This window comes from Eupeodes corollae, chromosome 2, assembly GCF_945859685.1.
Source record: "Eupeodes corollae chromosome 2, idEupCoro1.1, whole genome shotgun sequence".
Lineage (NCBI taxonomy): Eukaryota > Metazoa > Arthropoda > Insecta > Diptera > Syrphidae > Eupeodes > Eupeodes corollae.
The window spans coordinates 80382722-80408570 of NC_079148.1; the positions used below are offsets into that span (position 1 = coordinate 80382722).

Here is a 25849-nt window from a genome sequence, read left to right on the forward strand (position 1 = left end):
TTTTGAACTTACCTATTTTTCGAAGTGAAATTTTACTTAGGGAGAAGAAAAAGGGAATTTTTTCCGTGTGGAATCACATTCGGGCGAAATTCCTGATAGCGCTGATTGTTTTACAAAACTTTTCCGTTTAATGTAAGGTAAGCACTTTGAAATTTGTTGTTCTCTTTTTCATTTTCATACTTCGTGAACACTGTCATCAATTTGTGGAAAATTAATATTAGCTGTAAGCGTGTGTGGTATATTGATATTAGCTGTAGAAGTGTGCGTGTGAATCGCCATTTCAGCTTTTAGGCAAACCGGAATGACAGATGGATTCCGGTCTTCATATGGAGTGTCTTTTATTTAGAGTGTCTTTGACAAAAACCCATTTGACATTTCTTATTGTCTCATTTTCCTTACAGAAACAGAACTTCACTGTTTGTAAAAATGAAAACCCATCTACTCAAACTAAACTAGTTTTCTTTCTTCATCTCTTGAGTTGAGTTGTTTTGTCGTAGTCGTTCTCGTTCTCGTTGTCGGATTCGGAATCTGCGGAATGTTGTTTAGTAAATTATAAAGCCCATAACTTGACTACCATATTACACACGGAAAGTAAATTCAAGTATCTAAAAAGATTTCAACAAGATTTATCCGTGAATTTGTTAGCATTGAACATTAAATTCAAATTTTCCAATTGATTGTGAATTGAATTTATATTGTGCCCACCTACGCAATTTTTACCTAAGTCCCGAAGGTAAGTCTGATTAATTAATTTGTATTTATATTGCATCAACCTACAGTTAGTGTTAGTCAGTAGTAGGTATAGTATACATTATTCTTAGCTTCGTTCAAGGTTAATTTATTTAACTTGCGATTGATATACCTAGGTAACAAGATCAGTTTAGTAGAGAGACTACCTACTTCATCAAACAAAACGTTTGCGTTGTCAGGACATTCCTTTTACTTAGGTACTCCCATTGCCAGCAGTGCAGTTTGCACTCCTAAGAAGCCAAACGCAAACCTGTACATGACAAAAAGTTGATAGTCATCTTTCACTTAATCCCTGTTTGGTTTTGGGTTTATGTGGCGTGGGGGAAAGCAAAAACTTTTAAATTGTGTACATAATGTGCGAAAAGAGCTTGACTCCAAACAACAATATTTTCAGGCAATGGATGGTTCTGGTTCGTCTTCATTGTCGTTTGTTTTTATTTTTAAGTTTATTATTGTTTAAGTGGACGATTTTAAATAACGAATCTTTTCCGAGTATTTTGTACAGAATTAAAAAATGGAACAAAAGATATTTTTTAATTTCAAAATCAATGTTAATGGTTAATAAATTTTAAATTTAGAGATGGGTTATTGCAATTCAATATCTTTTCTTCCGCTGACCTACGTTATTTATATATCGGAAAATTTAGAGCAACCACACTCATGATACCTAAGTACTCTTTAGTAAATAAATAAAAAGTTAAAAAAAAGGTTTAAAAAATGCCGGTTGAGAAAAACAAAAACTAAACAACACTTGCTGTGTTTATGCTTCGACGCGAGAAAAGTCAGCATAAAATAATGTATACAAAACACATTGTACAGTTCACGTCATTTTTATATATGTGTTTATGTAATTTAAACCTTAATCGAGCTTCATGTGTGGCCAAAACGAGAATATGCAGTGTTTTAAATCCAATAACGTGTAAACTTTATTAGTCTGTTACATAAAGTTGTGGACATATAATTAAGCCACAAAACGAGCAAAAACATTTTTTTTGTTCAAATATTGAACCTCTGCACTATCTTAGATTTCTTTTCTGTAACGATCGTTGACAACTTTTCTTGGTAAGATCAGTCGAAAACATCATAAGGCCATCTAATTGATTCCAGCTCATTTTATTATTTTATTCATTGGTTTTAATTACAATGTTTTCAAACCATCTGTTTATTTATTTTAAGTGCATTTTAACTGAAATAGAAAATGTTTTAAATGGACAAAAGCTAAGCTTCATATTTTTTAAAAATATATGTAGGTACATAATTAGAAAATGTATGACGACGAAAATTTACTGTTTAGGATAGAAAAATTATTAAGTTCGGCAAAACAAATCGCTTCTCATCTTCGGTACAAATAAGAAGCCAAACCAAGATAAATTGACTTGTTGGAACATAGACGTAAAACAAATGTGTCGCAAAAAATATAAATCGAGAACATCGATTCACTCGAAGCATCTTCTCAAAAGTCCGTTTTTGTTTGGACTGAATCGTTTAAAGTGACGAATCTAAGTTGAAATAGTTTAGAAATGATGGAAGATGAGGTCAAGTGTCCTTCACTTAAACAATTTAAATGTACCAAAAAGAAGTCGGGTCATCACTTTTGGTTTTCGGATGTTTCACCTCATATGTAAAATAAAGGTATAAATATTTATAAAAAAAATACTGATTTTGTCGATGATATCAGAACGTCAAATCCTGGTTAGTATCTGATCTTATTAAAGTTCCACAGTAGCCTGCTCAAAGTTCTTTTAACTAAAAAAGATGTGTTTAATTTTAGTGGTTTAATTATATTACCACAACTGTACCTACCACATACAAGTAGGTAAGTAAATATCTCGAATGGAAAATCCTAAACAAGAATATCTATTTCGAACTACCACGTTATATTTTGTTGTTGAATCAAGAGCAAGGCCCTGTTATGAGGTTATAATATAAGTAAACAATTTTCTAGGACAATAATCCTACAATGAGGGACTTAATAATATTTTGTTTGTGTATATTGGAAATTTCATCATTTAAATTATCAAATAAAGAGTTTGATTACAAAAAAATAAATAAATAAATACTTATATGCCTTAACAATTACAAAGTTTATACCGGCTTACCTAAATTTACATTTGATCTTTTATTTTTGTTTTGTATGCAAATTGCTTACAAATACTGATCAGTACTCTCGTTAATCTTCTTAATTTACTCGGTTGAAATACTAACACAGATGTTTTCACACTCCTTTTTGCTTCACCAAATTTTGGGTTTTAATAAATACCTGTTACATTATAATTCACTTACTAAAAAGTTTTTGTTTTTCTAAGTTTGTCTTGCATAATTTTGTTAAAAAGTCTACTAAAAAAAACTTGCGAATGATAATTCTACAAAAAAAAAAGTAAAACAAATGTTTTCTTTTTTCTCGTATCTCATATGTATCTCCATATAGTTTTTTGTGAGCTTAGTTTGAATTAAAACGAATTGCGTTTGAACAATAAAATATAGTTTTAAATGATTTAAAAAAGAAGTTTTTTGTGTTGCCAATTTGCAACTATGTATGCATGTAAATTGTTCATGGTAGTCCTCTGTTTTTGTGATTAAAAAAAAAGTTACAATTTATTGTTTAAGTTCCTAATCGCCCCTTGTTTGGAAATATACGATAATTTATAATAAGTATATATGTACCTAATATACATCGTTTTTACAAGAAAAATCTGAACCATTGTTCAAAGCTTATCAATTAAATTAAAATTAAAACATTTTAATTATTGAATACTCTTTGCTATTCATAAAACATACATAAATAATTAATGTACTAATTAATAAAAATGAATTAAAAAAAAAAATGTGCGTTGGACTGTCATGCCAGAGGCATTGGGTTCGATCCCTGCCTGTGCTACCTAAAGTTTTTATTCGCGGATACTGCCTCTTGCAAGGAACTGACAAATTCTCCAAGGATAATTCTTGTAATAAAAAAGTGCTTTCTCAAATTAGCCGTTCGGACTCGGCATATAAACTTTAGGTCCCCTCCATCCCTGCAATTACTCGCACACAGCAATGGTTGAGAGTTGTAAGTCACTAGGCCCTGGTTCATTCATTCAATAACGTTTAGACTTTTACTGAAATGATGAAGAATTATAAATATTTCTTTAAACGTGTGTAATACATTTTATTGTATGACCTCATATTTACATATTTAAATTTAATTCTTTCAGAATGGTTGACAAACATAAAACTGGGTTTTATGTTTTTAGTATCCTACAAATGTCCTATTCTAAATGCATGCAAATGTGTTTTTTGGATAAAGTGCATCTGGTAAAGGTTTTTTAAAGCTAAAATTGCCAAATTGCATCAAGTTGACCAAACTTTTCTGCATTTACCTTCAGCTAATCGGTTAAGCACTCTAGAATTATATGCGTATGCCGATCCGTTATTTACAAAAAAAACGGAAACCAAATTACACAAGCAAAAACCTTAAACCCTCAATACCTTCCTACTGAATCAGTGTCTTTGAAAAGTATAGTTAACGCTCTCTATCTGATAAAATAGCCTGATTGCGAATTTGTCAAAAAATAAAAGGTATACCAAATACTTAAAAATTCATAAAAAGATTAGAAAACAAACAAACTCCAACAGGTTTTTCTTTCTTTAGCTTTGACATCTTCCGTCCTCCAAGTATTGTTAATATAGTTTGGTACAATTGTAAAGTTTTAAAATATTGGCTTAACCCCATGCATTGTCAACTCTAAGGCTATACCGCTAAAAGGTGTTCAATTTCTCTAACTCTTTTTGTAAATACTCTAATAACGTAATCAAAAAAAGCACACACCTAGATCAAAATAGCCTCAGATAAGCAGAACAAACACAAAATTAAAACACTTAACAATAATGAACTAAATATATTATAAATATCCCACTCCACCTACTACATACCAACAAGTACTCGTAAAACACCAACGCTGTCCTTTGCATTAATACTCAGCTTATATTAGGGAAAACTTTAATAGTTATTTTCATAATTTGCACGAACTGCAATTATTGTAAATCAATGACTACAATCCTTCAATAACAATGTACCTCAAACAATGTACAGCCTACTTCTACAACCTAGAAACTTACAACTTAGCAAAGCAAGGCTCTGCTCTACTAGTTCCCAATTCCATTCCCCAAAAACGATTGGCCATCAATTCCAACATGTTATTAAAAGCCACAGAAATCTTCCTAAACTTTTACACATGTAGATTTAACAGCTGTTTCTTGTAAAGCATCGTGGATAATCAGCGAGATGATCGCTTTGAAGCGATCATCTCGCTGATTTTATACAAAACCTAAGAAATTGCACGCCAGTTACATTTTAAACTGTCTACGCTAACTGAAATTATTCCAAAGGCTTCAATACTTGATCTTGTCCGTACGCAAAATGCGCCATAATTTGGTCTGTGCGACGCCCAATGTCCGTTTGATACGGACGGCTTAACCTCAGTGATATTTTTACTAAACTTGTTACTTTGTAAAAGTTGGATTTAACGCTTTTAAAGTTGCGCTCACAAACTGAATTTCGGTAAACTATTTTTGAAAACGTTACTCTTTCGTTCACGATTATGAAAATGTATAGTTTACTAAGTAAATTGACAGTGACAGTTCGATGAGAAGTGAAAACCTTCCAAAAATAAATTCAAAGTTATGAAGTCCTGAATGGAAAACCCAATATTATACTTTAAAATATCGTAAAACATAAATAATGTGTAGAATATTAACTATTTGAAAATCATATGAAACTTATTTTGATATTTACATACATTTTAATTACATAATTTTAAAAATACAACAGTTACTCATAGTTATGTTTATTTGAACAAAAAATATCAAAACATTTTTGAAATAAAAAATGTAAATAATAATAAAATGTTAACTATGTAAATGTATGCATATGTATCATTTCACTAGGTATTTTAAAAATCTAAAATAAATATGTCATTCTGTGTTTTTAAATCATGATAAGTACTGAATGTCTTATCTCTCGCAACAATGTTAAACTTGACTACAGTGAGAAAGTACTGAAAAATAAAATTTGTTCATATGAAATTACTCAAAAAGCAAACAATGATAACGAAATTACACCTGCTCTATAATATGTAAACATGTACATATGAACAATGAACATACATATGTATGTTAAAATTAAATATCCAACCTTTTATTACATTTCGCACAATAATTCGAGTAGAAAATAGAGATGCATTTCTTGGGCGAGAAATTGGTGATAAGAAGACGCAACCACCAGACCGTTAACCACAAGCTGACGCATTATTGAATGCAAATTGAGTTATAATAAGAATAACATTGATGTATACTAAACATTTGTAAACGTTATATTTGTATATTATTTACATTGTACTTTTCACACATCTAATTTATGTGTGTCAAGATACAATATTCAAAGCTAAAAAATGATTATTACACAATGAAAGATTTTGTTCACTTTTTCTTATTATGAATTCTCTTAACAGACCTTATACCCAAACAAAATGAACTTGTATGTACCTATAAAAAAGAATTCAAAGGAATCAGTTCATATGTAAATAAATAATTAAAAAAAATGCACTTTCACAAAAACACTGGATGCACAATAATATATTTATATATGTATAGTGGCTCATGGCTCATTTGATACATTTCCTGGGTTTAAAATTTATGTTCACAGTTGCTTTAAAGAGTTAATTTTTGATTTTTTTATTTGGTTTTCGCTCAACGAAGAACATCTAATTTTTCACAAAAATATTGATTGATTGATATTTTTTGGTTTTACTTTTTGTAAAGTGACTTACTAATAATTTGCATATTAAATAATTTCGTCCGTAATTCTAGTTTAACCAGTCTGCGGACAAAAATTGTTGTGCGACAACCTGTAGCTTAAAAAAGGAACGAATTGCTGTTTTTTTCTAATGCAATCACACTTGAGATTAAGACAAAACGGTTAAAAACCAATTTAAAAGGATACAAACAATTAAAAACAACAAGTTATCCGTATCATAAATAATCAGAAAGGTGTTTTTATGTTTTTCCAAAATTATTGCTTTCCACTATTTGGGTGAATAGGGCAATTTCACAAGTACTCAAATTACACATTAGACATTTTAAGATTGTTCTGCAAACCTTAGTACATTTAAATTTGAAAATAAACACTGCATGAACAAAGCTGTAAGCCACTATACAATATGTGCACATTCTCCTAATGCAACTTTCTTTCTATCAATATTACTCAATTCAATCATAGCTATTTATAATTTAGTATACCTACAAACATACAAAAATGTCTCGTAACAACAGCAAAACCAATGGATTACGATTCCTATGGATACCTGGAAGAAAATCGCATTCCAAAGGACGTTATAATGCAACGAAAAAACGTATTGATTATAGTTCAAGTCAAAAAAGAAACGAACAGTGGTCGCTCGGAGGCACCAAGAATCAACGAAATTTATTGTAAGTTTTTAACTTTAATTTTTTTACTACAAAAGTAAACATTAAATTCTAACTACTTAATCGTGCAAGGAATGCACGGATTTTATTTTCAAAATTTTGTAAATATAAACAAGACCTTATCATCAATCATGATTCACAAATAGTATATTGAAGGTTTTTTGAAATCTTATCGCCATCAATTACTTGTATGCATGCATCAAATCACAGCTCATTTAAAATGTTATAAATCCTGCGGTATTGAGAATTTGATAGTAACAAACATTGTCCATTCGTGCAGTTAACATTTTTTTCATGAAGTTAACAAATCGATAATGTGTAGATGTATGTACATAAATTAATAAAACATTAATAATAAAATTCATCTCTACATACCTATTTTCATTTATATTTTGTTATTATTTAAACCAGTTTGTGTCAATTACCATAAAAAAAAAAAATTTAATTTTTTTTGTTCTCAAATCGAACAAAACAATAATTTCTTTAATTATTTACATTGAACTTGCTTGCAGAAAAAATATGAGCATCTTTGGTATAACTTATTTAAACAAAAACTGAGATTGTTGAGTTTTGTTGGTTTTTATTTATATTTTAGTTATTTTTCTGTAATAACAAGTACTTATGTTGGCACCACATAAATCCGCTGCCCCGGATGGTATCCCTGCTATTGTTTTGAAGAGGTGCTCTTCAACGTTGGCTTCTTTATCCATCCTACTATTAGGGTCTCGTTCCGAGTAGATGGAAAACCGCATTCGTCCAGCAACTCCTCCTCCCTTTCTAATTATCGACCGATTGCACTTACATCCTTTCTTTCACGGAAACGCTGATTAATTATCACCTTATAAAATATCTCGAAAATCGAAGGCAGTACGGCTTTCGTAGCAATGTTAATTATTTTTTACCAATTTGACAAAGAAACCTTTTTTTCTTGACTAAATTTCCAGACAACTTTCCAATACAGTTGATTTAATTGCAATAAGTCAATATTTTGGCAGCTGGCCAATGAGATACTAGCAACTTGCCTTTCTTTTAAGTACCTTACTTCGTCTGAACCTGCCTATTTTCCTTGACTTACTTTCCAGTCAACTTCCATATTCGTTTTTAGACTCACATCCCTCTTCTTCACATGTGATATTGCAAAGACAAAATATGTTAAGCTAATTTAATTACAACCTATATTTTACAATAGGGAATAGGAAACCGATTGGAATTGTATCGTTGAATCACTACACTCCACTTGCCATTATCTATGGGTGGCAGTTGCATCAATACTCTCGGTATGTGTACCACCAACCACCTCTTGTGGAACGACCACATATGTCGCCAAAAGCGCCGCATTCATTGACGTAGAGTAAAAAGGTCTTAAGTCAAAAAATGCTATTTAGGTTCTCGATTAGGTATAACGGCCTTTTTCGTATCTTTCGTTTAATACTAAAAACGTAAGTCTAGAACAACTGCTAAATACCGTATTAATTTAGTCCTTAGATTATAGTGCATACAAATTCATATTTGTTTTGATATTAACCTCTTAAGTTAATTGAGTCTGTGTGATCAATTTCTGATTTTAGTCCTTTTTGCCAAACAGAGCTTTGAAACTGATTGGTGATAATAATAATATTATGATTACGATTAGTTTACCTTTCAACTTAGGTGGTGACGCGGACCGTGAAGTACAAAAATTCGTTCTTTATCCGAACTACCCGAATGGGCCGAATGGGGAATGCCTTACCACACTCCGTCTTTCAGAGTCATTGCAATGTTCAAGAATTCAAAACCAATGTACACTGACATCTCCTTTCCAAACCCCTCATTCTTTTTCTAATGCTCACACAAGCATGTGTGTTAAAAATGAGGAAATCAAACTTTAACTTAACTTTAAGAACGTATGGTATTTAATAAAAACTTAACTCTATAAATGCAACAGGCAATATTACAATACTGGAATTGTAAGGATTTGAACTAAGACTTTTGGTTGTTTTACCCAACTGAGTCGAATTGTATATTCTACTACCTATTAACCACTTATGGTATTTCTTATAAAAAGGATTAAACCTTACATAAAGCTATGTGAACAAATTACTTTCTGTATCACAAATTAAGTTTGTTGTTTCCGTGTACATTATGACCGAAGAGTTTTTATTGCTCTTCAATCACCATGCATTTCATTCTATTTAAATCTAACATCAAATTCACGTTTATTTCAGCAATTTTCACCTTATGTACTCTAAGGCCACGTTGCCACACAGCACACTTATATCAGTTTTTCCAGAATACTCAAATCCCATTCCATATTTGATTACTTAAAAATCAATTGAGTTGTTATTGTATTTTCTTGTTCTAGATTTAAAGTTCTGTCCAAGTGCATCAAATAAGTACTATTTCAAAAACTTCAACTTTTCATTCTTTATGTGTGAATTTTCGACATATCAGAAATTCATAGACTTGTTGAAAGTTAAAATGTAGAAACTAAAGAGTAAAAAAATGGTATTTCACTAGAAACGAAAATTCAACCCATCGAGAGTCGTGCTCGTGACTCGTTTTGACGATTGTTTGGCACAGTGAGAAAGAGTAAATTCCAATGTTTAATGTTCTACTTTATGCATTATCATACAGAAAATATATTTACGTACGACAATATACATACATTTAAATGTGTTTTCCTAATTAGTATTCAGAAACAGAATTACTAATTGTTGCTTGTGTGCAACTTTGATTTCTCACTTTATCATCTCGTTTTAATAATCATTCTTCAGTAATCGGTCAGTTAGTTGGAATATTCACTTAGGTGTGTGAGCGCATGTCAACACGTACCTAATTCTGAATTAAATAACAACATCAAGTCTTACTTGTTTTGTTTATTTTTTTGTTTGCAGGCAACCAGAAGGCTTAGAAAGTAGTCCATCAGTATCTGGACTATTACCAGTTTCATGTGCTGCAGTGCCAAGTATTGCTTCCACATCAGAAATGCCTGCGTTAACAGTAAAATTTACAATTCTTTTTCTGATAAATATATTTATTGATTTTATATCCTCAGGAAAATAAATTTAGTGTTTTGGCGAAGATTGATGACAGCTATGAGCTTCCGTCCCCACCTAATGAAAGTCAGAGTGGAAAACATAATGGAAGCAACAACCATGTTTCAACGAGTGATCTTATAAGCGATTCAACCTCGAATCACAATTTAAAGAAAATCGATGAAGATCTCGAAGATGATTTGCCATCTCCACCTAATTGCGAAGACCATCACAGTGATGTTGCAAGTGAAAACAGTCCCCATAAGAAACATTCGAGTATAAATAAAAGGAGATCATATAATAATTATCATCCAGAGGTAAGTACATAATTGGCCATTCGGATGCGGCTTAAAATTGTAGATCCCTTCCATCCCTGACATCAGTACTCGCAACAGGAATGATTCACTTTTTTTCTTCCGAAACTTGAGTATGATTCTTATATCTGGACTGGTGCCCCAATAATTCTTAATTCTCTTGGATAGAATTAAAAAAAAGAGCTCTTAATATGATCGTTCTGAGAAATTTGCTACTCTCGAATACCCCGGCCAAGATAAACAATACTCTGGATAAATAGCTTGTTCCGTTCCTCCCGGACTTCTAGGAAGGCTCAGTTATAAAAATAAATACAACTAAACCAACTTTATTGGAAAGTCTACTGTTTTTTCATTAATCTGAAAGCTACACTTTATTACTCTATGGTTTATTTATTTTCCATCAATTCCATCTAATGTTTGGTGTAATAGGATTCCTTTTGAAATTGAAAAAGAAATAAGTAATATTCCTTAACATTACAAAATACAAATCGTGATAAGCTTATAACTTGCCTAAGAAGTGTTTTGTAGGCAATAACGTTTTTAGTATTTTTATACGATGAACTGAAGGTAGAAGTTTGTAAAATATGACACTTGAAAACAAACTAGTTGCTTGGTCAAAATGTACGTTCAAAGAATGCAGTTGACTGCAAATAAAGTCCCTAATGTTATTTTATTTCCTTTGATAAGTCTCTACTAATTAATATTTATTCATGTATTTTATATTTGCAGGTTGACATCAATTCAATCGAAAGTGTGAGCGAGAGTAAACTTCAATATTCGGACTTAGACATTACAGATGGTGTTTACAGTAATTCACACAATAATAAAAACTCTAAACGAAAGAATAAAAAAAATAAACAAACGAAAAATAAAAATACTGGAGCAAATGAAGAAGAAGACGAAAAGATTGTCAAATGCTTGTATTACACTCTTATGTGTTGTGAATGTACAATATCATAAGAAAAAAAACTAAACGCACAACAAAATAACATATTAACATATTTTTTTACAAAATAGATTTAAATCTACATTTCCATGGCAATTAAAAAACAAAAAAATATCTCATATTATTCGTATATAAGAAATCTCCTAAACATGCCAAACTAAGATTCTAAACTCTATACATTACTTCTTAATATGTACACTTTTTTGAAATTAAATATTAACGCAACTATTATGCGTTAGCATATTTAATTAGACATAGAAGATATTTAATTAAAATAAAAAAAAAACTTATTTTATATACAAAATTATGTTTCACATGTTTCTTTTTTAGATTGACTATTTTACTTTCGACATTTTTTGAATTACAACGGCCTTAGAGAGTGTAGTAATATTTAATTCCATTTAAATAAAGTGCAATTCCAACCCAAAGCACGGTGTTCCATATACATTTCAAAAGCAGCATGAAGTGTGTATTCATTGGGCCGACTGTCCAGTGCCACGGTAGCATTTTGTGAAACACAGTGTGTCCTACGTACAAAACAATTGCATTCATCCCACACTCGGCGAATGGAAAGCCAGACCAAATTTCTCGTACATCGATTGTGTAGTAAAGTATTACTAACAGCAAAAATGCAAGCGAGGAAGTAACCAGGACGAAGGATAAGGACCTGAAAAATAGAGGTTTAATTATACATTTAACTCTGCAAATCTTAGTCGTAATACATATGTGCCTCAATTAAATATTTTCTTTGGAATCTCATCGAAGAGGATTCAAAATATTTATCAATTTAAATTTAAGCGTTTACCATAAGTTTTTGTTAATGGGTATCAATCCATTTTCTTTTGAAAACAAGCACAGAATTCCTCCTAAGAGACCCAGCAAGATACTCCAAACCAGCCAGCGTTTAATTCTTGCAATCCAATGAACATGTGTTGTTAAAATTGTACCACATATGACGCCAAAAAATACCTGAACTATAGTTAAAAGGCAACCTATGCACGAAATAAATATAAATAGAAACAAATACAATTAATTAATCATATTTAATTAAATACCAAAAACCCCCTCAGGATCGAATGCTTTAGAATCGTATAAATACTTTGCTGTTGGATGCTGATAAATATGAGATTCTCCAAGAATTTTTAAATCAATAAAACCAACTATTCCTCCAATACAATTTGGATTTGAAGCGTTCATGTATTTACCGCCCGGCCCAAGATATCCTCTAAAAGTAAACAACACTTGATATTTTTGTTGGCGTGAATTGAATTTAAATTATTACCTCGGGCAACCTGGAGCGTTTATGCCAAAAGTTATTCCTAAACTAATTACTATCAATACTACCGCAGAAATAAGTTGTTCTTTCAGCAATATTAAATCAAATATTGAGCGTTTTAATCCAGACTAAATGATAACACAGGATAAACAATTTTATTTCGTTTCATCCGTATAAGGAGAGCTTGAAATAAACTTACTTGAGGCATTACATTTTCTGTTTTAAAAAATATTGTGTGAAGAATTCCGACTACTAGAAACGCTATTCCAAACCTTTGCAGAACACCCATAATTCTTAAGTCCTCCAATTGAGGCCCATTTATGGAATTAAGGCATACACCAATTAGAAACATCTTTACCGATCTCTAAGATAGTATTTTTTTTATATGATAAGTAGGTGTAACATAACAGAAAACTTTCAAAGTGTAATACCCAAATTATTTTTTTACATATTGATAATTTAGTTGTTCCTCGAGATAGTTGAGATTTAATAGAAAAAGGTATACAAACGCCCATTATCCATAAAAAACATGGAAAAACGATATCTGCCAAATGTAATCCATTCCATGGTGCATGTTCTATCCACCAATAGCCACCCCCTCCACTGTTGACGAATATCATCAGAACCATCACCAATCTAAAATTTCCAAAAAAAAAAGTATACTTTAGAAATAGGATTATGCGGGTACTCAGTGATAAATTTTGAATTTGAATTTAAAATCAAATGACAAACAACATCGTATATAATCGGTTTAAATACACTGGTCGGCAAAATTATATTTTGTTTCTAAGGAACAAACAAAACAATACTTTGTTAAAGGATTAAGATGTCACATCAGGTCACATCCTTGGTTAGACCCTGATTAAAAACACGCTGATAGGTAAATTAAGATCTTATCCCTATTCATGTGACACAAAAAAACAAGTGCTTTTTATGACCTTCTTCGGAAAAACTGCCAAAGAACTTTGTATTTATAAACTTAATCCAACATTTTAGTTTGCAATATAAAATTAATACATACCTCATTCGTTCGACATTTGGGTTTTTCCAAAAAAAAAACCTAAGGGTATAAGAAATATGGGCAAATAAAAAACGAAAAAAGCTTGTCCCTATCCATGTGACACGTAGTGTATTGTTTTGATTTTAATTACTGCTAAGGAATGCAAACATTTTTATTTTGAATCAATACTCACCCTCGAAACGCATCTAAACTTCTCATCCTTTTCTTTTGAACAGGTTTTTCAACAACCGCTTCGTCTGCATTATTAACTACATCATCAGAAACGGTTGAAGATTGATATCTTCTCGTAATATAATTAGATAATTTGTATATTATTGCCAATATAATGGCTAATAATATAACCAAAAACAGTGCTATTTAAAATTTAAAAAAAAAATCATAAATAAGTTTTTTCAATAAATATCTTGCACAAAGCTGCTAACACTTGTTTACGTTGACACCGGCCTTGTCAGTTAGCACCACACAAGAATTATTAGGATAAATAGAAAAGTTGTAAACCCCGAATTCATTAAAGTCCAGGTTTTGTAAATTGCACATCGCAGAACTAAGAAAATTAGTTATGTTTATCAAGGTTATAAATATATGTAAATTAGTCTTACGCATTATTTGGAGCATATTTTCCAACATCATTATCAAATATCTTAAAGCTCAGAGGGTGAGCCACGTTCAGTTTAAATATCTCATTTGTTTGATTCGGTGAAATCACTTTCACTTTCGTATACGGACACTGTAGAAAATTTTAATGTAAATTATTATCTATTGCTTGCAAAGAAAAATTACAAAGTATCTTAAATGTGCATACCTCATAACATTCACTAGAGAGTGTGTAGATAAAGTTTCTTTCGATAGTTGACGATGAGTTTATTGAAAAATATGCTTCGTCTACTTTAAGCAGTCGCATTTGTAAATTGCGCCATGTTGGATCCGTATATTCTATCCAGCTAGACATCTTGTCTAAAATAAAATTATATCTTCATTTCTTGACAGACCAAACTTATCGTCTGCAACACTGCTTTATGATTTGATAAATATTGTCGCATTACGCTGATACCAACTGAAATTGAATCTGAAAACTTACTGTAGGTGGAATGTCGTCTAAATGAGCTTTAGCAGCTTTACGAGTATCTTGTTTTAAGTGGGCCAAGCTGTCCGATTTATCAGTATCGCCAGTCGCCACTTAATGCCAGCGAAATTGTTGCTTGTGGTTTAAATAGTAATATTTAATGTAAAATAATATAAAGTTTTATTTGTTGAGTGCAGTTTAAATCATTGTTTTTCGATTGTTCAATGTAGTATACTATAATAAGTAATAAATGGAAAATAACTGGTTGAAAAAAATTAATTTTTTCTGTTGCACAAAAAAAATAATACTTTTTTAAAGGATTGAATTCGAATCAGTTTTATAATTTTTTCGATCACATCGGATTTTTAAAATATGCTATTTTGAAAATACTTAAGACAACCAAAAACAAGATTTTAAGGCTAATTATAAATTAAAACAAAACATATCCCTTAACAATAAATTGTATGATGATTTTGCAAAGTAAACACATTTACCTTTTAGATACAGTTAAAATATTTTTGTATCTCACCCAGTTTTCGTAATTTGAAAAACTTTGAACGAAATTCCTTTGTTTTTGAATTACTCAAAATAAACGTTTTTATCATTTTTTTTTAATATGTTCCAAAAAGTTGATAATACATACCAATATTTTTTAATCTTCGTATTTTTAATAAGATTAAACATTCCTTTTATACCGTGTTGAGGTTTTCTGTTAAGAACCCTTTTAGTATAAATTCTTCAACTTGTTTTAAGGTTATAGAAGTGAAGGACTTACAACAAGTAAGAATACGGGTTTTTCCAATTATAAAAACATGTATCTCAAAAACTTGATAAGTTCATAAAACACCTTACAAAAAGTACAGATTGATTGGCACCTACATTACCCACCTTTTTGAGCAGTGGTAAAAAAAAGAAATCTGTTTTTGAACTTCAAATTGCATTCGAAAAAGTGAAAAATGAGTTGTTAATGGTCGCTACCGCAATATGCCGAAAATTGTAAGTCAATATACTTTATTTAAAATCAAAAACAAACCAAAACTAAAAGCGACAAATCAGATTCACCTTTAGAGATCATTCGTCAAATAAGCATTAAATTAATTTAAAAGCAAGTATTTGACCCAAATACAAATTTTATTAAAAATATGACAGCTACCATCGGCAAACGAAAGTCAATTAACATGTTGCATTCGCTACAAAAAAATCAATTTCGTTTATTGAACATTAACGGCTCCTTCCATTGGTAAAATAAATACATTTATTTTTGCTGTAAATTTATCAAAAATAAATAAATTGATTTATTTTTTATTTAGATCAAATATGCGGATCTAGATTTTTAGGGAGATGTCCCTTTCTTTTCATTAAAACAATTTTTAGCTATAAAGTTTTTATTTGTAATTTTATAATTTTATAGTAAAAACTCATTAAGAGAAGTGTCAAATTAGATTAATTTCTCTTAGAAATCTGACAACTCTACCGCACTCGTTAACACGTACACGAAGTATAAGTGGAATGAAATTTAAAAAAAACTAACAATTTAAACTGTGTCTAACAAAATTAATTTTGGCGGAAATCTAAATTTACACATGGAAAACTTTACATTATCTTTGAAAAAATTACTCCTCACACATTTTCAGATAAAACATCCCTGCATACCATTTCAATGCGCCGAATTGAGCAACAATAATATTAATATTAGATTGATTTTACTATCAAGTCAGGTAAACAAAGAAGTATCATATATGTATTTGAAGGCGTTGAAATTAATGAATATTAAACCTAAAGCTCACGTTTAACAATTCTTTCAGCCTATATTAAACCAATTTCAAATATCTGAAATTGGGTACCAAACAAAATTAAAATTCAACAACTTAAGAAATAAACACTTGCTATAAATGTATATATTTACATTAAAGATGCCACACTAAAAAATGATGCGATAAATCGCGTCATGTCATGAAAACCCAGTGATGTTATATGGTATTAATTTCGTTGATAAAAAATGTCTTTATTTTTTACTTTGCTCAAACTAGCCAAGAAAGAGGTAATGGGCAGGTTCAGGCTACATAAGTTACTTCATTTGCAGTCACTTAGCCAGCTACTTAGTTTTTCATGTCTCAGACATTTTAAGCTTGAAACTATACTACACTAACCGCTACATTGAGTTCATTGACCAAAAACTATAAAAAGAAAAACAATATTTTCTACAAAACACTACTTGGCAAGCTAAAAATTCATTACTATTTGTATTTTATGTTGTAAGGAAATATTACTTAAGCGGCATGGTTAGGTTAGGTTGGAGTGGCTGTCCAGATATCATTGACACACGTAGACCTCAAGGGTCCATTGTGATACCACTAATGAGGTTACTCATGGGAGAGTAATGAATTTAAACAAACCATTTTGTACTTTTAATAAAGTTAGAGAGACGTTTTGTGTCAATCGTTGCCAGTTCACTGGTATTATCGAAGAAGGGATTACCGAGAAAGTAATTCCTTCTAATGGAGAGTGCTGGACATGTACATAGAAGGTGTTGGACTGTTTCCTCTTCCTCCTCGTCCATGCAGCTTCTACAGAAGTCATTTGTGTAGACCCCTAGCCTCAGAGCATGTCTACCTATAAGGCAGTGTCCCGTTATTACTCCAATTGTAGAGCTTATACTTTGTCTGCTTAGTGATATCAAGCCTTTTGACCGTTTTAAGTCAATACTTGGCCATATTTGCTTGGTTGCCAGGCAGGTGGTACTTTGTGACCATCTAGTATTTGTTGTTTCTAAAACATATTGCTTGAGAAGATATTTGCAGGTAGAAAGTGGTGTTCCTATTTTATGTTTTTTTGTCTAACATAAGGCAGAAGTGTTCCGTTTTTGGCGAGCTCATCGGCTTTGCAATTTCCGGAATGTCTCTGTGGCCCGGCACCCAAATGAGGTGAATGTTAAACTGTTCCGTCATCTCCTTCAGAGATTATTGACAATCGTGGACTGTTCGAGAGTTTGTGGAGACAGACGAAAGATTTTTGAGCGGCTTGGCTGTCCGAGAAGATTCGTATATCCTTACAAGATATAACGTTTTCTTTGAGCCAGGATAGTGCTTCTTTAATCGCCATTACTTCTGCCTGGAATACACTACATTGATTGGGAAGTCTATAGGATAGACTGAGATTCAGTTGTTCTGAAAAGATACCACTTCCAACTCCGTGATCGGTCTTTGAACCGTCAGTATAGAAGTGTACCGCATCGTTGTTGTTGTATGTCCAGTATTGTTATTGGTCCATTGAGAGGTGGCTCTAAGCCTTACACATGAGTTGGCAGCCACCTTTTTAGAGAAGATGTCAAGTGGTGTTAGGTTTTAAAGCACTTCCAGTGCTGCGGTTGGTGTTGTGCGAAGTGCTCCTGTGATGCACATACCTGTTGACCGCTGGACTTTAATGAGTTTATTTAGATTTACCATCTTATCCAGTGCGGTCCACCATACGACGGCTCCATAAATGAGTATCGGCCTGATTACCGAAGTGTATAGCCAGTGGGTTATTTTTGGGGAGAAGCCCCATTTTGATCCTATGGCCTTTTTACAAGTAAAAATCGCTACAGTAGCCTTTTTGACTCTTTCATAAATATTTGCCTTCCAATTTAGTTTTTTGTCTAAAATGAGGCCCAAATATTTAGCTTGGTCGGAAAAGCTTAATAGTATTCCTTTAATCTTGGGTGGGCTAATCTGAGGAATTTTATATCTTCTCGAGAAGAGTATTAATTCTGTTTTGTGTGGGTTGACGTCCAATCCACATTGATTAGCCCATTTAGTTAGCCTGTTTAGGGCATTTTGTAGGAGTTCCGAGAGAACTTGGGGGTGCTTCCCAGATACGGATATCGCAACGTCGTCAGCGTAGGCAATCACCTTGAAACCTTCTGTTTCCAATGTTGTAAGTAAGTCGTTTACTACCATGTTCCATAAAAGAGGCGAAAGGACTCCACCTTGGGGAGTGCCTCGATTCACCGATCTGGTGGTAGTAAAACTTCTCATGTTAGAAATTATTGTCCTGCTTTTGAGCATTATAAGATCTATGAGTGGCTTCTCTAATTTCAGCTTATCCATTGCTGTTGTGATCGCCTGGTAACTGACGTTGTTGAAAGCTCCTTCAATATCTAGGAACGCTACCAGGTTATATTCTTTGTATTCGAGGGAATGTTCAATAGTACGTACCAGTGAGTGAAGTGCTGATTCTACTGATTTTCCCTTAGAGTAAGCATGTTGAGCTGTGGAAATGAGACATGGTTTTAAATTATGTCTGATATAAATTTCAATCAATCTTTCCAAGGTTTTAAGAAGGAAGGATGATAGGCTGATTGGTCGTAAATCTTTAGGGTTAACGTGTGAGGGTTTCCCTGCTTTGGGAATGAAGACTACTTTTGCCATTCTCCAGGCTTTGGGAATATATCTCAACCTTACACAGCTTGTCAGAATGATTTCCAATGGTGGAATAATCATGTCTGAGCATTTTTGTAGTTCGGCCGGAATGATTCCATCTGGTCCTGGAGATTTATATGGATCAAAGCTGTCTATGGCCCATTGCAGTTTTTCCCGCGTTATTAGATCAACTAAATCGCTTGTAGACGCTTGAGACTCTGATGTTAAGTCGTTGAGTATGTTAGAACTACCTGGAAAGTGGGTGTCTAATAACAGATTAAGAGATTCTTCATCTGTGATAGTCCACGTCCCTGCTTCTGTCTTTAAAGCACTAGGTATTGTTGGACTTTTTGAGAGAATTTTCCTGAGTCTTGAGGCTTCTGAAGTATTTTCTATTTTACCACAAAAATTTCTCCAAGAAGACCTCTTACTCTTTCTTAATTCTTTTTTATATTGCTTTAGAGCTTGTTTGTATAAGTCCCAGTCAGAAGGAGATCTAGTGTACTTAGATCTTTTGAAGAGTTTACGACAGCTCTTTCTGAATGGTTCTAATTCTTTATGCCACCAATGAGGTTTCTTTTTACCCTTTAAAATTGTTACAGGGCATGAAGATCTCATTGATTCATTTAAGGCTTCGGTGAGATGATTTACAGAAAGGTCTAGTTCATCTTTACTGGAGGAGCTTTTAAGAAAGTTGTGATTAAGCAGTTGTGCTAGTACCTCCCTATAACGCTCCCAGTTTGTATTCCGGTGATTTCGAAATCCCGTAGATGTATTTGCTACATCTTTGAGCTCAAACTGAATGTATTTGTGGTCAGAGAAGGAATTCTCTTTTGAGACATGCCAGTTTGAAATCATATTGTGGATCGAGTCAGAGGTAAGTGTAATATCAAGTACCTCTTTCCTATTTTTGGTTACAAAAGTGGGTTCATTACCAATATTACTTATGAGTAGGTTAGTGCTTAGTAAATAATCAAATAAGTACTCACCTCTCTCATTTATATCAGAGCTACCCCATACCGTATGATGGGCATTAGCGTCTGAACCAATTAGGAGACCAACTTTTTTCGATTGCGCGTCCGCAATTGCCTTCCTCAAGGTGTTTCCTGGAATTGGGCTGTCGTGGCCAAGGTAGGAGGATATGAGCCAGTAGGTGGCTTTATCCGTTGTTAGGACAGCGGTGGTGGTGTCCTTGTCGCTGTAATTGGGGAGTAAAAATATTGTTGGGGGGATTCCAATATAAATCCCAGGGTCAAACAATAAGCTGCAAATGTAAAAATCTTTGCAGTACCAAAGAAATAAAAAAGCCAATAACCAGTTTTTTACCTTTTAAAATATTATTTAATAAAGTCTTTATTCTTCCAAGATAAATTAAGAACTAACTTACAAAAGAAATTAAAATAAGAATATAGCTTAGTCAAAGCGACTATCACGGTGGTGAATACACAAACTTAGTTTGCGGAGAGGTGAATAACAAAAATAAGCTTACACATTACTCAACTTCATTAAAAACATATGATAACTTAATTAGCGTTACGTTATTAGAACAAAATGCCTAAAAGTATGCATTTTGTGTGCATTATTTGAATTTGAATATAAATTATTTGAATTTAATAAAACTGACGTCAACATTCCGGCCTCCCTTTGCAGGAATGCAAAGAGTAAAATCCGTGTATCCGAAATGCAGATTTTTTTTTTTTTTTTTTTTTTCAATTCTTTATAAAACTATTCCATCGGTGGAGGTATTTGTTATGGAAGCGCCTCGATTCGCTACCCAGGAAAAAAAATAAAGTTAGTAAATCCAACGTCGAGGGTTGTTTAAAGAGTGCCCTTACTCACTCAGACATGTTAATAGGAGTGTATAAATTCAATGTAAATAAGTAAATTTAAAGGTTTAAATTCGTAAGGTTTAAATTCAGAAATAAATTTAAAATTAAAATGTATAAAACTAAAATTCATAAGGTGCTGTGCATTCAGCAATATAAAAGTATTTATAAAAATATGAAATCTCAAAAACTAAATAAATTTCAATAAATTATTATTATTCTTTTCTTTGTATTGCATGATACACCTGAAACAATTCTTGATCGACGGGCAAAAGACACAATTTTACTACAGGTCGTAGAATGTCTCCTTGTTGAGTTTTAAGTGTAACAACGCGTACCTTTCCATCGTTCCCTGGGTGAACAGCCACAACTTTTCCAAGACGCCATTGAGTGGGTGGCAAATTTTCATTCCGCACAACCACAATGTCTCCAATTTCGAAATTACGTTTAGGAAATTTCCATTTTGTTCTTCGCTGAAGATCAGTTAAATATTCTTCCTTCCATCGCTTAGAAAAGGAGTGTAAAATTTGTTGAACTTTTTGCCAATTCTTTAGGGTGGTGTTTTCACCAATTTGTCTTTCAGGGAAGGAAAGCAAAGGCGAACCTTTCAAGAAATGACCTGGTGTCAAGGGTAAAGGTTCGAAAGGATTTTCACTTATTGGAGAAATAGGGCGTGAATTCATACAAGATTCAATTTTGACGAGCAGTGTAGAGAACTCTTCGAAAGTTAGCTTGGAGTTTCCAACAACTTTCTTAAAATGAGTTTTAAAGGACTTTATTCCGGCCTCCCAAAGGCCGCCCATATGAGGAGAACCTGGTGGGATAAAGTTCCATTTCAAATTCCTAGGCAAGTACGTTTTTTCAGCTTCCGAGGTTGAGTCTGCCAAAACCTTTCGAATTTCATTAGTAAGAACTTTATTAGCAGCGACAAAATTAGTCCCATTGTCGGAAAAAAGCTGTTGGGGCACACCCCTTCGTCCTACAAATCTATCGAGAGCTGCCAAAAACGAGTCAGTAGAGAGACTTCCAACTGCTTCTAAATGTACAGCTTTTGTACAAAAACAAATAAAAAGACAAGCATAACCTCTTATGGCTTGATAGAACCGACCCTTCTGAACCTTTAGTTCGAAGGGGCCAGCGAAATCCAATCCTACATGGGTGAAAGGAAACGAATAGTTTACCCTTTCTGGTGGGAGTGTTCCCATCAGCTGGGTTTGAAAATTCTTTTTGTGCAAGACACAAACTAAGCAATTATTTACACAGAATTTTACTAAGTTTTTTAATTTTGGTATCCAAAACTCTTTTCGCATTAAGTACAAAACTTGCTGGTTCCCTCCATGTAGGGAAATTTTATGGACAAATCCAACCAACAATTTTGATAATGGACATGAATATGGCAAAATAATGGGAAATTTTTCGTTATAACTCAAATTTGCATTTGTTAAACGACCGTTTACTCTAATTACAAAGTCAGGGTCTAGGGAGGGATTAAGAGTCAAAATTGTACTATATTTACTCAATGGTTTTAAGTTATAAAGAGCTTTGTATTCTTCACTAAAATAAAGGCGTTGTGCTAGTATAACTAGGCGGGTTTTAACAAAAACTATTTCATGATTTCTTAAATTTTTAGATAAGTATCTATAGGGATAGAACATTTTTCTTTTGGGGGAAGCGAGGTTGATAAATCTAAAGCAATAGGCTATTACTTTTACAGCACGAGCATAGCACGAAAATCTTTTCAAAATGTCATGGCTGACATCTTGATTCGCAACGAAGCTTTTTATTTGTTTTATTTCAAGATTCCATTCAGAGTCCTCTTGAATTTTTGTGACTGGCCAAGTTTCCTTTGAAGACTTTAACCAACTTGGACCGTGCCACCATTGGGTATTATTTATTAAGTTTTGAGGCATAACACCTCGAGAAGCGACGTCAGCGGGATATTGTTCTGAAGGAACATGTTTCCAAAGACTACCTGGAGGACATTCAGTTTGTACTTTAGACACCCGGTTACGGACAAAGGTTTCAAGCCGAGATGGACAGTCACGAATCCAATAAAGTACAATCATCGAGTCCGTCCAAAGATAGACAGGACAGTTTTCAAGGCGTAGACTGCTTTGTACAGCGTTTACTAACGTTAGCAAAAGAGCTCCACAAAGTTCTAGCCGAGGTATCGAAATAGCTTTCAGGGGAGCTACTTTTGTTTTTGAGGTAAGAAGGTAACTAAAAACGTTTCCAGATGAATCTGAGATCCTTGAGTAAACGGTGGCAGCATACGCACTGAGAGATGCATCACAAAAGCCGTGTATTTCTACGCTCATCTCTGGAGTATAATTAATCCATCTTTGGATTTTAATATCTTTTATAATTGGAAAAGATTTCACAAACTCTTTCCAAGTTTCTATACGGTTGGGTTTTATGGGAACATCCCACTCTGTTTTGTCCTTCCAGACATCTTGCATCAATATTTTTAATAAAATTGTTGTTGGTGCTAGCCAACCGATAGGGTCATATATTTTTGAAATATTTGAAAACAATTCACGTTTTGTTATACCAGAATCTGGCAGAGGAGATAGTTCACATCGAATATAAAATGAATCTTCCCTCGCATTCCACCCAACGCCCAGAACTTTCGAATGTGAAGACTCTTCGAACATAAGAAAGTGTTGATCTAAAACATCCCCCCTAGGGATGTTTTCCAACAAGCGAGGGTGGTTTGCGGTCCATTTCTTCAAACTAAATCCGCCAGCCAAAAGAAGTGATTTCAATTCTTCCTGAATCTTTAGGACTAGATCCAGACTGAAACCTCCAGAGAAAACATCATCAACGTAAAAATCCGAAAGCACCACTTCTTTTGCTAAGGGATATTTATTTGCTTCATCCAAAGCAAGTTGGTGCAACGTTCGGATTGCTAAGTATGGAGCACAGTTAACTCCAAACGTAACTCGGTTGATTTCAAAATCAGCTAAATCTGATTCTGAATCAAAAGATCGACATATAATCCGTTGGAATTTTCGATGACTCTGGTGAACATATATTTGGCGATACATCTTTTCAATATCGCTATTGAAAACATATGGATATAATCGCCATCTTAACAAAATAGTTTGCAAATCGTTTTGCAAAGCAGGGCCACTGTAAAGAATGTCGTTAAGACTTACTCCTTTGTGTGTAGATGCACTTGCATTAAATACAACTCTTACCTTTGTCGAAGCGCTATCTGGTTTTACCACAGCGTGGTGCGGTAGGTAAAAGTGCGGACTGGAAAGGTTTAAACTACATGGTGGCACAAAGGACATATGTTTTAACGAAGCATATTCCTTTAGAACTTTGTTGTATTCTTCTTTCAGACACATATCGTTAAGAAGACGTTTCTCTTGACGCAGATACTGAGAAACTGCACTCTTTCTGGAAAGACCCAAATCTAAAACGTTAAAGTTCGGCTTGAATGGAAGTTTCACTATGTAACGACCATCTTTATTTCGAATTGTGGTATCCACATAAAATTTTTCACAAAATTTATCTTCATCAGATAAGGGTTTGACATATGGAACCTCTTCGAGTTCCCAAAACTTTTGAATTTGTTTCAGAAGTAAAAGTCTAATAAAAAATGTATTAAGGGTTGTTTTGTTTGGATTTTCATTACATGGGCCTGAAATAATCCACCCAAACACCGTATTTTGTGCAATTGGAGAAAGGTCTTTTTCTCTCTTTATACCTTCACACAAAATAAGAGGGTAAATATCTGCTCCTATCAACATATCTATAGAAGCGGGTGTATCAAAATTAGGATCTGCCAATCGCAATCTTTTGAGCTCAACCAAGTTTGATGCGTCAACAGTCTGCGATGGCAAATTACCTGTCAGCTTTTTCAAAACTACAGCTGCAATGGGAATGTGTACATCAGGGTTGATGCGAGATTCGAGAGTGAGAGGACACATACTCGTTGAAAGTTCGCTTTGAACTCCTCCAATGCCACAAATAGACGCATTGGTTGAACGGGTGAAAAGCCTTAATCGGGTCACTACAGATTGCAATATGTATGTAGCTTCAGATCCAGGGTCGATCAAAGCTCTCAGGAGAAATGTTTGGTTATGAACAGTAATTTTAACCAAAGCTGTTGCTAACAAAATATTCCTTTTCTGGTTTACCAGAAAACTTTGAAGAGTTGAAGAATCGGATGAGACATCTTTTCCTGAACTAATTGATGGTTGTTGCTGAGCAATAGAAGTGGACTGTATGGGGGTGGTACTTAATGAAGTGTTGGGTTGCGAATAAGATCTTGTATCGGAAGGGGTGGGTTCTGGTGAAGTAAAGTGCAATAAGCTATGGTGTCGTCTACCACACTTGTCACAGGACACTTTACTTTTACATTCGTATACCGAATGTGTGAGCGCAAGACAGTTGTAACAGTACTTTTGGGATTGAGCCAGCTTACGTCGAGATGCAACATTCATGTCTAAAAATTTCTTACATAAACGCAAGGGATGATTACTGTTGCATAATTTACAACAAAAACTCTTTTCTGCAGAATGAAATGAGTTAACTTTCTTAAAATTGGAATTTGAATTTGAAATGTGATTAGCTTTTTTACGGGAGAATTGCGTTACTTCTTCCACAGATTCAAGAATTTTATATCTGGAAGCGAGAAAATCCTCCAAGGATTGCCAGGTTGGAACTTCTGTTTCTGTTTTCAAACTTTGTTCAAAAAGGAACAAAGTATTTTCAGGTATCTTTTGCGAAACAAGAAAAACTAAAATCGGATCCCAGTTTTCAGTCT

The 25849-nt window shown here is 33.1% G+C and overlaps 2 protein-coding genes across 7 annotated transcripts; one reads left to right on the top strand and one right to left on the bottom strand.

Annotated features, from left to right (window-relative positions):
* The first annotated feature begins 420 nt into the window (after positions 1-420).
* LOC129948598 (uncharacterized) lies at positions 421-11793 on the top strand. 2 transcript variants are annotated; one of them, XM_056059737.1, is made up of 5 exons: positions 421-733; positions 7007-7215; positions 10086-10191; positions 10247-10543; positions 11270-11793. In XM_056059737.1, the coding sequence occupies exons 2-5, from the start codon at positions 7043-7045 to the stop codon at positions 11498-11500; spliced, it is 807 nt and encodes a 268-aa protein (XP_055915712.1). In that variant the 5' UTR covers positions 421-733; positions 7007-7042; the 3' UTR covers positions 11501-11793. The 2 variants fall into 2 exon arrangements, with proteins under 2 accessions (XP_055915712.1, XP_055915711.1); XM_056059736.1 differs by having other exon boundaries at positions 422-733; positions 7022-7215.
* On the bottom strand, positions 11428-16756 carry LOC129948597 (heparan-alpha-glucosaminide N-acetyltransferase). Of its 5 annotated transcripts, none has more exons than XM_056059731.1 (12): positions 16634-16751; positions 14862-15080; positions 14586-14737; positions 14383-14510; positions 14206-14327; positions 13956-14136; positions 13194-13398; positions 12962-13126; positions 12769-12890; positions 12542-12711; positions 12292-12478; positions 11428-12153 (listed from the first exon to the last, which is right to left on the bottom strand). In XM_056059731.1, the coding sequence occupies exons 3-12, from the start codon at positions 14730-14732 to the stop codon at positions 11859-11861; spliced, it is 1722 nt and encodes a 573-aa protein (XP_055915706.1). In that variant the 5' UTR covers positions 14733-14737; positions 14862-15080; positions 16634-16751; the 3' UTR covers positions 11428-11858. The 5 variants fall into 5 exon arrangements, with proteins under 5 accessions (XP_055915706.1, XP_055915709.1, XP_055915707.1 ...); XM_056059734.1 differs by having other exon boundaries at positions 14862-14981; positions 16634-16739; XM_056059732.1 differs by lacking the exon at positions 16634-16751 and adding an exon at positions 15341-16573.
* Between the last annotated feature and the right edge of the window lie 9093 nt (positions 16757-25849).